The sequence below is a fragment of the Heterodontus francisci genome, chromosome 24 (assembly GCF_036365525.1).
Source record: "Heterodontus francisci isolate sHetFra1 chromosome 24, sHetFra1.hap1, whole genome shotgun sequence".
NCBI lineage: Eukaryota > Metazoa > Chordata > Chondrichthyes > Heterodontiformes > Heterodontidae > Heterodontus > Heterodontus francisci.
Window position 1 is genome coordinate 55,459,166 of NC_090394.1, and position 16,765 is coordinate 55,475,930.

Consider the following 16,765-nt stretch of genomic DNA (forward strand, 5'->3'; position numbering starts at 1 on the left):
GATTTAACGAATACCCTTTTGTGTGGAACTTTGTCAAAAACCTTTCGAAAGTTGAGGTACATCATGTCACAAGTTTACCACAGTCTGCCTGGGTTGTCGTTTCCTCAAAGATGTTGAGATGTTTGAGGCAGGATCTTCCCCCCCTCTAAATCAATGTTGATTTCTAGAGTTTGGGTCCAGCTCAGAGATGTGAAGTGAAAATTTCTGCGAGACACCAAAGTGAGATCTGTGCGTTCAGTGTGAACCCACATGCCATAAAATGCAAATGCACTGAAAAACCCAACCATAATTCACAACTGGTTTCGCTACAAGATTGTACAATAGATGGGTTAGAAACATAAGTATCATGTTGATATGATGAAGGTATTTCTTCTGAGTCTGTGATTGAAGTATATGGGATATAATAGGAAAATATTTACACCATAAAGATGATTGTTACAAGGTCAGAAAATCAGTAACACTGCAAAAAGAGTGCGCTGGCCTCTATGTCCTATTCTCTGCCGTGAGAAATGTTACCTTTTCTGTAACTCCTACAATGTCTGTCCTAGGAGCTTAGTCTTACTCTTATGCTATGGAGAAATAGTGAAATAATGGATTTCAGTCCCATTATTTGATTGTTTGAATAATTAGAATGATTACAATTTTTAAAATATTTTCTAAGGTAAACTGCTTGGTTTCTACTTGGCACATTCTCCTGATAACTTAGCCAAGATCAGAAATTTAGAGTATAGAAATACAGGAACAAATCCATTCGGTGCAGAAGGATGTCGAAGCACCAATCTGCTATGATAACGGCAATGCCAGAGAATATTTACCTTACTGAATTGAACACACAGGCCGGGATTTCACATTGGGCGGACGGGAGCTGGCCACCGACTGAAGTCAGTGGCGAACCCGCTTCCGCCTCGCCTGGGGAGCCAACCCGTATTTTATGGGTCCCCAGACTTTGTGTTCCGAGGCGGGACTTCCACTCGCAATGAGTCCCACCTCATTGAGCTGTCGGCCAATCAGCGGGCCGGCTGCTCTTAGATGCAGCAGCGCCACCAGGAGCGGTGGCCACTGCTGGGACACCAGGAGCGGTGGCCACTGCTGGGACACCAGCCCAGCCGAAGAAATGGAGCCGGGAAGTCAGGTAGGTTTTGGTTGCCTTGCGACACAAGGGTGGTCAGTTGGGGGGAAGCGGGGGGTGGGTGGCGTGTTGAGTACTGGGGGTGGTTGGGGTAGTGGGGCGGCCCTCCATCGGGCACCCTATGTCTGATGAGCAGGGCCCCCACCCCCGGGACGATTGCAGCCGCCTGGTTTTCACAGACGTCTTTTCCTGGCACCAGGATACCTGCTAATCATGCGTAAAATTCGTGTGGAGGCGGGCGAAGGCTGTTAAGTGGCCAATTAAGGGCCTTGATTGGCCTGGGGCAGGTGGGCCTTTTTCTGCTCCTCCCTTCCCCCACCCTACGTGGAGGGGGTCAGGAAAGCCTCCCGGAGTCTCCCGATCCATTTTGTGCCCCCGCCACCATCTGGCTCGTTGGGGTGACGTAAAATTCCGGCCACAATTTCAGTCCTTTTATACCACAACATATCAACAAACTGTTAGGTAGGAAATGCAATCAGTGAATTTCTTTTTTAACTTATTGTGTCTGTTAAGTATTTTCTTAATCTTATTTCCAGACTAACCCACCAGGTATTCTGTCTTTGCTCGATGAAGAATGCTGGTTCCCCAAGGCCACAGACAAGTCGTTTGTGGAAAAGGTGGTCCAGGAACTGGGCAACCACACAAAATTTTCGAAACCAAAACAATTGAAGGATAAAGGAGACTTCTGTATTGTTCATTATGCTGGCAAGGTAGGAACCAAGTCATCAAGGTTATAAGATTAAACGAGTATATCAACTGCTTTTCAAAACTTCATGTGTGAAATGTGTCAAAGTAGAAATTGTGCAACATAATATTTTAGAATTTTAGAAACCGTCATTGTAGACGGAAAAGGGATAAGATGGCTGACTATAAACTGCACTAGCTTGGTCACTTTCTATTTTCAAAATTAATGATACTCGTCAAAACAAGCAGCTTCTTTAAATCCATTTTTACTTTCAGATCTTGAAATTTCAAATTGAACTTTCCACAATTTTCTTTCTTCTTCTTTGTTCTTGACACTCCAGTCCATCTTGATTTGATTGCAATATCTGCCCAACAGCCACGTAGGACCATTTGTTCTGTAATTAAATAGGGCTGGTGTCAGCCTTTTGTATGATTCATGTGAGTGCGGATGTAGTTCTGGGAAATCTTTGTTCCAGAGAAAATAAACAAAGGCTGAATCTTTTATAAAAAAAATTCTGAGGAACTGTTTTGACAACAATTTCAGTAAATGGTACGTTTTCCAAAATTTATTAAGAACCTACCATAGAGTCAAGTAGACGTAATGAAACAATGCAAACCCCTAAGATGTTAACGGTCTGTTCTTCAGGTCCCTTACAATGCAGGAAACTGGCTGACTAAGAACATGGATCCATTAAATGATAATGTCGCCTCCCTGCTGAACCAGTCGTCTGATAAATATGTAGCGGAACTGTGGCGAGATGGTGAGAACATTAATAAAGCTGAATTCGGCAGCAATATATAAATGAACAATTGCTATTTAAAGATAAATTTTTGGCTGCATTTTTGTGCTAATCGAGATGCAAAATGTCAATGCTGTGCAGTGCAATACTTCCCATTTCAGACATTTCTACAAAATAAACAAGCACTTATTTTAAAAAAAAAAGTAATTAAACTGACAGGAACTTTCTTGACTATTCCATACAATTCTTTACTCTATGACAGCATCAGAGTAGATGACAGTCTGCCTGCTCTGGTGAGGGACCATTAATCCCCTCATTGTAGGAAGCTAGCTCTCCTGCCAAGTGAACCAATGAATGACACAGTAGGTATTGCACAGCTCTGATTAATCTAAAAGGAAAAATATTATTTTAGGATGTATGAGTTTTATACAAAGCCCTTGATGGACCACACTTGGAATATTGTGTTCAGTTCTGGGCAACACACCTTAAGAAGGATAATATTGGCCTTGGAGGGGATGCAGCGCAGATTTACTAGAATGATACTTGGACTCCAAGGGTTAAATTACAAGCCGAGAATATACAAAATGGAGTTGTACTTATTGGAATTTAGATATTAAGAGGTGATCTGATCAACATTTTCAAGATATTAATGGGAATATGTAGGGTAAATAGAGAGAAACTGTTTCTGCTGGTTGGGGAGTTTAGAACTAGGGGAAATAGCCTAAAAATTAGTGCTAGACTTTTCAGGAGTGAAGGTAGAAAACACTTCTAAAGTCAAGGATGGCAAAGGCTTGGATCCCTCTGCCACAAATGGTCAATTGTTTTAAAATCCGAGATTGATGGATTTTTGTTAACCAAAGGGATATGGGGTAAAGGTGAGTATATGGAGTTAGGTTACAGATCAGCCATGATTTCGCTGATGGCAGAATAGACTCGGGGCCTATGCCTGTTCCTGTTTTACACTTTCTTCAATTACACCCCAAACTGTGCATCATTTAACATGTCCACAAACTATCAAAACTGATTTATATCCTAATTTATATTTTTAAGTGGACCGTATTGTTGGATTGGACCAAGTAGCTAAAATGAGTGAAAGTATCCAGGGTGCCTCAAAAACCAAGAAGGGCATGTTCCGTACTGTGGGCCAGTTATACAAGGAGCAGCTGACCAAACTCATGACTACACTGCGGAACACCAGCCCCAATTTTGTGCGCTGTATCATTCCCAACCATGAAAAGCGGGTAAGTTACCATGGGGGTATCCACTTTAATGAGAATGTTCATTTGTAAGGAACAGCTGCAATTTTGTACGAGGATTCCAAAATGAAGAAAGAAGTTGTAAAGCCGACATCAAGATTTGAGATTGTTCCTTTTTAACTATGGAATGCCTGCTTGAAGCCAAAAGCTTGAAAGAAAAGGAACTGAATGTGTGGGTTTAGCAAACTCGAGATAGCTATTACATCAAATGGTCTACTATCTTAGACCATGATTTATGGTCAAATTTACAAGTGCAATGTTTCTTGGTGAACCTGTGTATTCCTATCATTAGCATGAAAAGAATGGGATTAACCATGTGCAGCTGAGTAAGGGATCATTGGAAATTAAAAGAAATTATTAATAAAATAGAAATACAAAGATGAATGGATTGCATTGCGTAATATTAGTAACAAGCATGTTAACATGCTGATATAAAACTACTTTTTCTGCTAATTTAACAAAAGCATTAAATTGTTTATTAGGTTCACACCTCGTTAAAACAGCAAACCAAACAGGTTAACATCTTCATTAAAACAGCAAACAGTACAAATTCTTATAAATGCACTAAAATGTTCAATACGCAAGTTGAAAAAATAGAAGAACCTGTAAAACTTTATAACATACCAACAATGACGGACAGGAAAAGACCTACTGGGCCCTAGCCTGTTCCATACAAGCCTGAAAGTTCCTACCCTCTCTTAAGCTTAACTAATAAGAATCTTGCTCTAACAGGCTGGCAAACTCGATGCGCACCTAGTGCTGGAACAGTTACGGTGCAATGGTGTTTTGGAAGGTATCCGAATCTGCCGGCAAGGATTCCCTAACAGAATTATTTTCCAGGAATTCCGCCAAAGGTATACAAAATTTTCTCTGTGCTAAACCACTGTTGGGACAGCCTCAGTGTTAGTATTCACAGTGTCAGTTTTCCAACCTTAAAGGGCTGTTAGAGGGCTGAATGAACAGACTCGATCTAGTCTTGATCATGTTCTAAATACTTGAGATGGACCACTTAATGTATAACAATTTATTTCCACCTGACCTGTATATCAAGAGAATAAAATTAAGAGTGCATCTGAAGGCTAAATGTCAAAAGTCTTTTACATATTAGAATTCAATAGCACAAGAGGAGGCCATTCAACCTATTGTGTCTGTGCCAGCTCTTTGAAACAGCTATGCAATTATTCCCACTCCCCTGCTCTTTTACCTTAGCCCTGCATATATTTCATTTTAAGTGCACACACCGTTTCCTTTTTAAAAAAATTACAAATTTAACCTCTATGGTGGGAAAGCTTTTAGAAATGATAATCCAGGACAAAATTAACAATCACTTGGACTATTGTGGATTAATTAAGTGAAGTCACACATTTGTTGAAGTCAAATTATGTTTGACTAACTTGATTGAGTTTTTTGATGAGGTAAAAGAGAGGGTTGATGAGGGTAATGTGATTGTGGTGTACATGGACTTCCAAAAGGCATTAAATAAAGTACTACATAATAGGCTTGTCAGCAAAGCTAAAGCCCATGGAAAAAAAGGGACAATAGCAGCGTGGATACGAAGTTGACTGAGTGACTGGAACAGGTGGTGAACAATTGTTTATCGGAAAGTATCTAGTGGCATTCCCCAGGCATCAATATTAGGGCCATTGCTTTTCCTGATCTATATTAATGGCCTAGACTTGGATGTGCAGGGCACAATTTTAAAATTTGCGAATGACCCCAAACTTGGAAATATTGTGAAATGTGAGGAGGATAGTGAAAGACTTCAAGAGGATGTAGTGGAATGGGCGGGCACCTGGCAGATGAAATTTAATGCAGAGAAGTGTGAAGTGAAACATTCTGTGAGGAAGAATGAGGAGAGGCAATATAAAATAAAGGATACAATTCTAAAGGGGTTTCAGGAACAGAGGGACCTGGGTTATATGTGCACAAATCATTGAAGGTGGAGAAAGTGGTGAATAAGGCATATGAAATCCTGAGCTTTATAAACAGAGGAATAGAGTACAAAAGCAAGAACGTTATGGTGAACCTTTATAAAATGCTGGTTCTGCCTCAATTGGAGTATTGTGTCCAATTCCGGGCACCACACTTAATTAAATATGGATCTGATGGCATTAGAGAGGGTGCAGAAATAATTTACAAGATGGTTCCAGGGATGAGGGACTTCAGTTACGTGGATAAATTGGAGAAGCTGGGGCTGTTCTCCTTGGAGAAGAGAAGGTTGAGAGGAGATTTGATAGGGATGCAGAAAGTCATAAGGGGTCTGGATAAAGTAGATAGAGAGAAACTGTTCCTGTTGGCGGAAGGTTTGAGAAGCAAATGGCACTGATTTAAGGTAAATGGCAAAAGAACCAAAGGCGGCATGAGGAAAAACTTTTTTACGCAGAGTGTGGTTAGGATCTGGAATGCACTGCCTGAAAATGTGGTGGAGATAGTTTCAATCATGGCTTTGAAAAGTGAATTGTATAATTATCTGAAGATAAAAGGTTTGCAAGGCTACAGGGGAAAAGGCAGAGCAGTGGAACTAACTGAGTTGCTCTTGCAGAAAACTGGCATGGACGTGATAGGCTGAATGGCCTCCTATACAGTAATCATACTATGATTCTATAATCTGCTTCCATCACTCCAGCGCGTTCCAGATCATCATAACTCACAGTATTTTTTAAAAAATCTCATTTCCCCTCTGGTTCTTCTGCCAATTGTATAAAATCTTTGTCCTCTGTTTACTGATTCTCCTGCCAGTGGAAAAAGATTCCCCCTAGTTACTCTTATCAAAATCCCTCATAACTAATCTCCCACATTTGGCACCATTTGCCCATCAGTTTCGTCGTTCTGTGACAGGTAGCAAAGCCTATCAAAATACTTGTAAGGCCCAGGGGTTATTCTGTCTAGTATTGAAAATCAAGAAATCATGTTCATGGAATTAAATAAAGTATTGCTGTGGATCATATGGTCAATTCAACACTTATTGTTTGGAACATTTTTAAATGTTTGATTTCTGTCGAGCAGTGCAGTGACTGAACCAACGCATTGGCAATAGAGCATTTGAGGCATCATTGAAGAAAGAAACAGCAGAAACCTACTGAACTTCTGTAGAAGGCACCTTTATAAGAGTGAACCTTATTTAGTGTTAGGCACATCCTTTATTGATAAGATGCCAGTTTTATGTGTAACATTGCTATCTATGTGCTGTAAAATAGCTTTGAGTATCATTGTACAAAAATGGCAAATCAGCCTCTGAAACTTTGGATCACAAGATGTTTCTGCAACTAATTTCTCATTAATGAGACAATCTTGTACAGAATCCACTTACATGCTTTAATCATTAAACTTGGAGTGGATAAATACAATGAATTATTAATCTATGTTTCTTTTAGATATGAAATCCTAACTCCAGGTACTATTCCAAAAGGATTCATGGATGGCAAACAGGCCTGTGTACTTATGGTATGCAATGTAATGAACTGAGAGAAACAAGAGATGAATGTATTAAGCTGAAAATTCCACTGTACTACCTGATGGTTTTGGGCTATAGCGGAATGGTAGGAAGTTGGATTTTTGGTGAGGAGCCATTCCACTGGTTATCCTGTATTCGCTGCTACTTCCTGGATTTTTCCAGTAGAAAGGATGGCGAGTTGAAAATGCCCAATAATAGTTGAGTAGGTGCATTCAAAGGATACATTTAATATCGGTTCTACATCATCAGATGCATTTTCACCATTAATACCTTAGCAACAATGGACATCAGGAGCACCTTTGCTATTTCTGGATTGGAAAATTAGGTCCATTATACTTGAACAAGCATTTCCAGCTCTTGCTGCATCTTCCACATTAATTGAATTGCAACATTAAAAAATAGATTCTTACAACTAACATCAATCACTATGCTGGATATTCACTTTGCCCAATGCAGTAATTGGGTGACAAATATATAAAACAGGGAGACAGCATCCTCTTCCTGTCATCTCCTTACTCTCTCTTACAGTGTGCATTTATGTAGGCCAAATAAAAAACATTACATTAACATGGTTAAGTGCAGATCCCACCAGCAGTTTTAGCAAAAAAAAATTTACTTTTTTTTTTGTTGATGACCTGAAATTTGGAATTGCTATTGAAAAAAACATTGTGACTATTTTAGATCAAAGCCCTGGAACTAGATTCCAACCTGTTCAGGATTGGACAAAGTAAGATCTTCTTCCGAACTGGTGTACTGGCTCATTTGGAAGAGGAAAGAGACCTGAAAATTACAGATGTCATTATTTCTTTCCAAGCTCGAAGCAGAGGCTACCTGGCCAGAAAGTGAGCACTTCATAACAACAGATTTTACTGCACAAGTGCATTCTAACACTTTAAAATGTACTGAATGTTAATTTAGTGAAAGTTAGCCCAGTATTTTGTACTGAAATTAGATTGTGCGCCATCAGTTTTCTCATCTGTTGTCTTAACGTGAGAATGCAGGGTGCTAATGGTTCTCTGATTGCAGGGCCTTTGCGAAACGGCAGCAGCAGCTCACTGCAATGAAAGTGATTCAGAGAAATTGTGCTGCTTACCTTAAACTGCGGAACTGGCAATGGTGGAGACTGTTCACTAAGGTTAGTTCAAAATAATTTTCATCTGTTAATTTCTGAAAGGATCATGTATATTTTCTTACATTTGCTAATGTTAGACAAGAGGTCACCATTAGAATAAAGTGAGGAAATCCTCTCAATACTAACACTGACTTCATCGCTAACATTAGCAGACATAGGAAAATACTTTCTTTAATAATTATTAAATATATAACTATTCTTTTAATTTGTTTAATGGTAAATGATATAGATAACAATTAATAAGAACATTTGTTATCCATAGAAGACTAAAAAGTAGCTTCTGCTTTTTTTGGTCACCCCATTCAAACTGCATAAATTTATTGACCATAAAAACGCATCTTTACAAAAATCCATCTCTACTATGGCTCGATAACTTTAGGCATGAAAATACCCAGGACAGTGGCTATTTACATCTCACGATGTTTATTTTTCTCAATTCTTCATGTTTAAATTTCTCTAATTATGTTCAAACTGAATTTTGAGTTAGCATCTCATACATGGCTCATGTATCAGCTTTGATTATGGTGCAGTACTTAACATTTACTATGTGAATATTGATTTGGGTAAAGTTTGAGATAAAGTTTTTGTCTCATTCGCTCTTCTATGATTTCTCTGAACAAATGTTATAAAATGCCTGAAATGTTCTCATGGTAAATAGTGAGGAACTATCTGGAGAGTAAAGCCTATTGCTCAATGATCTAATGTCCACTGTCTGGGTGTAGGTTAAGCCATTGCTGCAAGTCTCACGTCAGGAGGAAGAAATGCAACTGAAAGAGGATGAGTTGCAGAGGACCAAAGAAAAGCAACAGAAAGCAGAAGTTAGTCTTTCAGAACTTGAAAGGAAACACAATCAGGTAAAATCATTGCATGATATGCATTTATTCCACTATAACGTCCCATTTTAAAAACACTCACCCAGTAACTTTAAGCCAGATTGTAAATAAGCTTGCATTTTGGTTGGCTACATGATTCTAAATAAGTTGGGGGGGGGGCGGTGGAGGAGGAGAGAAAGAGGTTTGCAAGGGATCCAATAATGAATAAACTATGTTTTTTGTTTTTCCTTTTTATTGTTAATTTGAGGCATTTCCAATAATTGGTTATTTTTAAGTTACATATAATGTGTTTACATTTCATATTTTATGAAACACTTCACTGTGTATATTTGATTGCAGAAAACTGTTAAATTTTAATTGTGTTCTGAAATACCACTGGAAAGGATGATTGTCATTTTTTAATTTGCTAATAGACTATTCAAGCTTTTAGGCAGTGTAATATTATACACTAACCCCCCCCCCTGCCCCCACCGCCATGGAATAAATACCAGGTGCACTTATTATAAAATCACCACACCCGTTCATTTGCTTCCAACAAGATTGATATTGAGAAGTGTCATAAATGGTAAGGAATAATGTTTGAGGGATATCTCTCCTTTGTGTCTTTAGGTGACGATGGAAAAGAATTCCCTGCAGGAGCAACTGCAGGCTGAGACAGAGTTATACGCTGAGGCGGAAGAGATGAGAGTCCGCTTAGAATCTAAGAAGCAGGAGCTAGAGGAGATTCTTCATGAGATGGAGGCAAGAATTGAAGAAGAGGAAGATCGAAATCAGCAAATGTTATCTGAAAAGAAGAAAATGCAGACCCAAATTCTGGTAAATGAATAACTGCGCAGAGGTGCATTTAAATTGGAATAGCCAATACACTCTCAGTTTGATTTTGTTGCATTTTATTATTTTCGTGTCTCCTTAAATATCCCCAATTCTACTTTCCACAGTCATGACTTCAAATGAAATGTTATTGTTAATGTTGAGCAGAGTGTAGCAGTCATCAGCCTCTTCGTCGTCCTTGTGTGCAGCAAGTGATTGTCTGTCAGTACCTGGTTAATGGCAAAAGTTAGTATAATTGATCATTTAGGTGTTCATATTTTATAAGAAGCTTTGCTTACTCCAGTGCTACTACACTAAACTTCTGCCACTAAAACGTCAGGGCAGGATCCAAGTGATCTAGTACTGGGAACGGCTGTTTCTATACATTATAAATTTGTTTTTGATGTTTCAGTACAAACTTAGTAACAATTGAGAGAATGTATTTTGTGTTTTAGCCCTTTTTTTTCCCCAAGTATGCAGGGTTTCAAGCAAACTATGAAAGAAGTTCTTTTGCAAATATATTCCTACAAAATTTTATTTTTTAAAAGGACCTGGAGGAACAGCTGGATGAGGAGGAAGCTGCACGACAGAAGCTGCAGCTGGAGAAAGTGACCCTCGAGGCCAAACTTAAGAAGATGGATGATGATATCATCATCCTTGAAGACCAAAATATCAAATTTGCAAAGGTCAGTGTCTCGCCAGGTTTACTGGCTTTCTGCAGTACCTCTGAACTCTCATTTTTAACTTGATCAGCCACAAAGGGAGCAATTTTAACTTAACCTGCCCACCAGGAATCTGATGGGATTGGGTGCAATGCTCATTTTACATCCCACCTGATTTTACCCTCCATTGAAGTCAACCAGCAGTAATAGTGGGCAGACTGTAAAACCAACATTCCAGTCAATTTATGGGTTTCCTTCCTGGTGAGTTGGCTTACAAGTCTCAATGAGCTGGACCTGACTGAAGTGTTGCATGGTGCTGTTAGGTAGATGTGGCAATGGCAAGGGTAAATTTACAGGGCATGATATTGTTTCTGTCCTCTAAGTCTCAATTTATTCTAAGTTTGCTCAGTTGTAAAAGAGAAGTCTTAAAGGGTAAGAGGAGCATGCAGAAGTGTGGGATTAAACTAGGAGGTTCATGTGTAAAGAAAGTACTGGCACAGACATGATGGGCCAGTTACCTGTTCCTGTGATGCAACATTTGCATATTCTACAATAAGATTCTTCAATGAGAAAATCTTCTCTAATCGTGTGTATAGCATGTAGAAATACACTCGTGTAGTCGTTGATTTAACATAATCATTCTATACCAATAATAGGAGAAGAAAATTCTAGAGGAGCGAATAGCTGACTTTACCACCAATCTTGCAGAAGAGGAAGAAAAGGCAAAGAACCTGACAAAACTGAAGAATAAACATGAATCTATGATTTCAGAACTAGAAGGTAAATGTAGTTAATTTACTTAGCGTAATTGGCAATTTTACTGAAATATTAAGAACTATGCAGTAAAATGCTGCTTGTATATAGGAACAGGAGTAGGCCATTCTGCCCCTTGAGTCTGTACCACCATTTAATTATGTTATGGATGATCTGTACCTCAACTCTTTAGCTCCATACCCCTTGCTATCTATAACTAATAAAAAATTAAACCATCTCAATATTGAAAATTTCAATTAACCCAGTATCCAAAGCCTTTTGGGAGAGAGAATTCAAGAGCTCCACTACCCTGTGTTTGTTTTTCCTGATTTCACTCCTGAATGGCCTGGCTATCGTTTTAAGATTATGCCCCCTTATTCCAGAATTGCCTACCAGAGGAAATAACTTCTCTCTATCTATCCTAACAAATCCATTTTATTTTTGTATTGTGGAATCTCTCAAGTCAACTACCTCACCTTTTATAAAGACTCAATTTAAAAATCAATATTAAAGTATACAAATTTTGTCATTGGCCCAACAACCTTTTAGCCACTTTAAAGTCAACCTCTTGCCAATTAAACAAGTACAATGTTTTAAATTGGGCCTCAGTCAAAATGTAAGACCACGTCTTTCGTCTGGATAATGAGCAGTCATAGTACAGCTGTTCTTCAGAGTGCACTGGCCCCATTTCACGTGTGGACTTTATTCACTCACTTAATCACCTGGCTATGTTGAGCATTATGACTAGTGTCACCAAGTGGTTGATTTAATGTTGTTCTATTGATATTAGCTGCTTATGGATTTATAAGAGACACTTTTTGTGTGTGTTCACATTCCTATGTAATATTTGTATTTTCCAGTTTAGTCTACAGTTGATTTTCTGGATTAAAAATCAAGAGAATGTACAAGGCTTGCCTTGCAGTTTAATATTAAAGCATCGCCTACAGCATGTTTTTGAATAAAAGCTGTTGGTACTTTTGAGATTATAATGAGATCCCTGCATATTGCAGTACGGCTCAAGAAGGAAGAGAAGACCAGACAGGAGCTGGAGAAATTGAAGAGGAAATTAGAGGGAGAGGGTGCGGACCTGCATGACCAGTTGGCAGAACTCCAGCAGCAGATTGCTGAACTTAAGATGCAGCTTGCTAAGAAAGAGGAAGAACTACAGGCAGCTATGAACAGGTAACAAAAGGACTACCAAATCCTACCATTTGTGCTGGTCTATTTGTTTCACTTTAAGGAGTTTAGTTCCTCCACAACAAACAATATAGCCAATTGATAACCCAGTCTCATCCCATTACATTCATTTTTGTGAAGACAGTTGATTTTATTGCACAGCTGAAAGTGTATTCTAAACAGGGAGTAGCATTCACCAGTGACGTTTACTCTATTTATTATTGCACATTATGAAGTGAATTATTTTTGACTGGAAATCAGATGTTTCATTTAACAATGTTTTGCTCAACTCCAGTTTAAAAAAAAAAAATCAAATTCATTAATTGTTCAAATCATCAATCATACTGTAGTAATGGTTTGCTGGTTTTAAGAAGCTAATTTCTTTTGTGTGATTGAAGGACCTTGTAAATTAACTGTACTCAGCAACATTGAGCTATCCTGTGGGATGATATTTAAAAGAATACAATATGGTAAAGACTAGTAAACAGAAATGTCAGCATAGATTGAGGCCATTCGGGACACTATGCCTATACCTGTGTCAATATTGCCTCCGCATCAGAGCTATCTACTCTAATCCCATTTCCCTGCCCCTCCACATACCCTTTTAATATTTTCCTCTTCATGTGTTTATTTAATTCCTTCTGAAAAGCCATGATTAACCTGGCATTATAAAAACAATTTGCATGAAAAAATTCTTCTGTGCTAAGTTTAATGACACTTGTTAATAATAAATGGAAATAATGTTATTTACGCTCTCAAAACTCTTTCTTAATCTTGAGCATTTCTGTTGAATCTTCCTGAGCTGCCTTTGCTCTAGAGAATGCAGTTTTGGTTTTCTGAAACTTTTGGCATCCTCTCACCCCTGCCATAATGCTAGTGAAACTGCATTGTAACTTTTTTTTCCATGCCCCTGGTACCCTTACTCAAAAGCAAGACCAAAACATCACAATTCAACTGTGGCTGAAACAGTGTCTTGTACAGGTTTATCTGGCCATTCTCTTTTGTCTTCAGTGTCTGTGTATAAAATTTAGAATCCTACTTGCCTTTTCCCACCAAAAAATCTCAACGCTGATCCCTTTGGAACACCACTAACCACATCATTGCCAATCTCTAATCATTAATTTACTCATACCACCCACTCTGTCTTTCATCCATACCTTTATCCATGACTCCATCTTACCCTCTAGCATAGGCCTTAATCTTGCCAACAAGTAATTTAAGTACCACTTTATCAAATGCTTTTTTGAAAGTCCAAATATAGCATATCCACTGCATTTTTTTGTCCATAGATTGTACTTAATTAAATTACGGAGCGAGTATTGACGCCACTGCCAGGCCAGTGACGTGTAGGTGTGTGACGTGCTCTGTCGCTCAAGATCGATCCAAGTGTTCATTCTGCACTTAGCCATATAGACTTCAATTGAGGACTTCAATGTAGTACTGTCAGTCTACAGCTTAACTGCATTAAATTACACTTCATTAATTGTACTGGTGGTGTAACTAAATGCAGCCATCTATGTACAAAGGTTTCTCACCTTCCCTCTTGAAGGTGTTGGTAAGTATGGGTCTATGGTTAACAGGCCACAGAATTGTATTGAAAGAACCCCAGAGTTGGTCCCTTTGGACATTTTCAGGAAAGTGTTGGGTGATTATTGTCCTCCCACTTCTGGCAGTGCAACTAAAAATCTTGCTAATTACACCAGGTGTTGTCACTAAACTCCGCCTTTAAACTAATCTAGTTATTGTGAAAATATATAAACATCACAGTCCGATGCAAACTTTCTAGTCTTTCCTTCACCGCATTCTTCCAAAGTTGAATCTACTGTAGTTGTGGCAATAAGATAAATTATTGATTTGGGTTAATTGAATTGTACTCGTGTAGGCTTGATGAAGAAATTTCATTAAAGAACAATGCTCTGAAGAAAATTCGTGAGTTGGAAGCCTTTATATCAGATCTTCAAGAAGATCTAGACTCTGAGAGGTCAGCTCGGAACAAGGCTGAGAAACAAAAGAGAGATCTAGGTGAAGAGCTGGAAGCCCTGAAGACAGAGCTTGAAGATACTTTGGACAGCACAGCTACACAGCAAGAGTTGAGGTACTGCAGGTTTTTTTTTAAATAGATGCAATACAACAAGTAAATATGTTTAAACTCTCATCAAACTAATAGAATAATGAGCTGAATTTCAGTCAATGGAGGAACATTCCACAAAATACTCTAGACATTTGAACCTGTAAACAATATTTGAGTTTAGACACAGATTTTATAAATGTAATGGAAGAATATCCTTGTAATAACATACATTATTTCATTATTTAACACTTAGTACATATATCACCCATAGATTTGCTGTATGACAAAATACAGTAGATGTAATCTTATGAGAAGTGTCAATGCAATTTGGTTGGGAACATCAGACCATAAAAAATAATCTCTTTCTCTTCTGGACAGAGCTAAGAGAGAACATGAGGTTACAGAGATGAAACGCGCTCTGGAGGAAGAGTCAAGGTCACATGAGGCTCAAATTCATGAAATGCGGCAGAAACATGGTCAAGCTATAGAAGAAGTAACAGAACAGCTGGAACAAGCAAAACGGGTACTTGAGAAATGAATGGCAATAAACCAGGTCCACTGAGCTTAAACACAGTACATTATATAACTTTTGAAAATTTTTTCTAACAGTTCGCATCTAAAAGTCAATGATAAAACTTGGGAGAATATTATCTGCTACCAGAAATAAGCCAAGACAAACTGTCTTAAATTTCAAGAATGCTTGTTGGATAAACTGTCTATACTTTCCTAAACCAAATGCTCTCTACATTCTGCAGGTTAGGGCTAACCTTGAGAAAAACAAACAGGCTCTTGAAAAGGAGAACAATGAGCTCTCGAATGAGGTCCGGGCACTGTCCACAGCTAAAGCAGAAATAGAGCACAAGAAGAAAAAACTGGAGAACCAAGTGCAGGAGTTCCAGGTCAAGGTGGCTGATGGAGAACGTGCTCGGACTGAACTCAACGAGAAAGTACACAAGTTGCAGGTCAGTGTGAACTTTCTTGTACAGATTAGAAGTTAATGTATACTTGTTAAAGTATTTGCGATACTAAATGGAATATTTTAATATAATTAATTCATTGTGATGGACTTCAACCCATGTCAAATAGCCTGGCCTAGCATTCTCTTTGCGAAGTCAAAAATGCTAACTAGTGCCTAGAAAAATCCTTCTACCTCATAGGGCCTAGCTAGAACAATGAAAGTTGTATTTTCTTGTCAATAAGGTTCAAAAAGGAATCTAAGTTCCCCAGACAGCTTGAACTACTTTATGTGGTACCAAACCACAGGCACAAGGCGCATTCAATCTTTAGTTGTTTTAATTTAACTGATTGCCACTAGGGGTAGCAGTTGAAGGCTTGCAATTGGCTTCGGTGCTCCTAAGCCAGGAAAGAAAAAACAACTGCAGCTTCCTGTTCCTGGTGGCTATCCATTGACATTCATGGAAAGTCCATTTGTGGGATGGCACACAAGGACAGAATTAGCTTTGGTCATTATACCCTCCCCACTATGGATAGCTTGTCAACACTTACTGTCTAGTTTCACATATGTTGAATGGATACCTGGGTGAGGCATTTGCAGGCCACCAGCTCTAATGCAACTGTGCAAGGCATTAATCAATTCCTGTAAGAAAGAAGGGAGGAAAATTATGTTCAAAATTTAAAAAAAAAAAAAAATTTTTTTTTAAAATGAAGCCACTAATTTCAAACTTCATCCTTTTTTCCATATAGAATGAGCTTGATAATGTTACCACCGTACTTAATGACACAGAGAGTAGGTCAATTAAACTTGCAAAGGATGTGTCGAGTCTTAGTTCCCAGCTTCAGGACACACAGGTAAGTGTAGTTTATACACTGTCTGACTCTTAAGATTACAAAAAAATATATATATTACAGTATAAAGAAATCTAGATCAATTATATTTTTCATCATCCCTTTTAAAAATTGTAACACAAGACAAATTACTAAGCATGTGGTTCTTAAAGTTTTTCTTTCTCTGTTTACATAAATGTTTTAATCATAAAAATGCAAACCTCCTTGACTATAATATTTTACGAAGTTTATAAGCTCAAAAGTAAATTCTTGGAGCTCT

At 38.3% G+C, this 16,765-nt stretch overlaps 1 protein-coding gene across 1 annotated transcript in view; it reads left to right on the forward strand.

Annotated features, from left to right (window-relative positions):
• The window catches only part of LOC137383411 (myosin-11-like), a 163,779-nt gene that overhangs the window by 118,679 nt on the left and 28,335 nt on the right, over window positions 1-16,765 (forward strand). Inside the window, 16 exon segments of the mRNA XM_068056218.1 lie at window positions 1,666-1,839; window positions 2,460-2,574; window positions 3,604-3,794; window positions 4,542-4,663; window positions 7,184-7,253; window positions 7,945-8,105; window positions 8,290-8,398; window positions 9,118-9,249; window positions 9,838-10,044; window positions 10,587-10,724; window positions 11,357-11,480; window positions 12,464-12,635; window positions 14,512-14,724; window positions 15,079-15,223; window positions 15,456-15,662; window positions 16,405-16,509. Of these exon segments, the coding sequence (XP_067912319.1) occupies window positions 1,666-1,839; window positions 2,460-2,574; window positions 3,604-3,794; window positions 4,542-4,663; window positions 7,184-7,253; window positions 7,945-8,105; window positions 8,290-8,398; window positions 9,118-9,249; window positions 9,838-10,044; window positions 10,587-10,724; window positions 11,357-11,480; window positions 12,464-12,635; window positions 14,512-14,724; window positions 15,079-15,223; window positions 15,456-15,662; window positions 16,405-16,509 (2,385 nt within the window).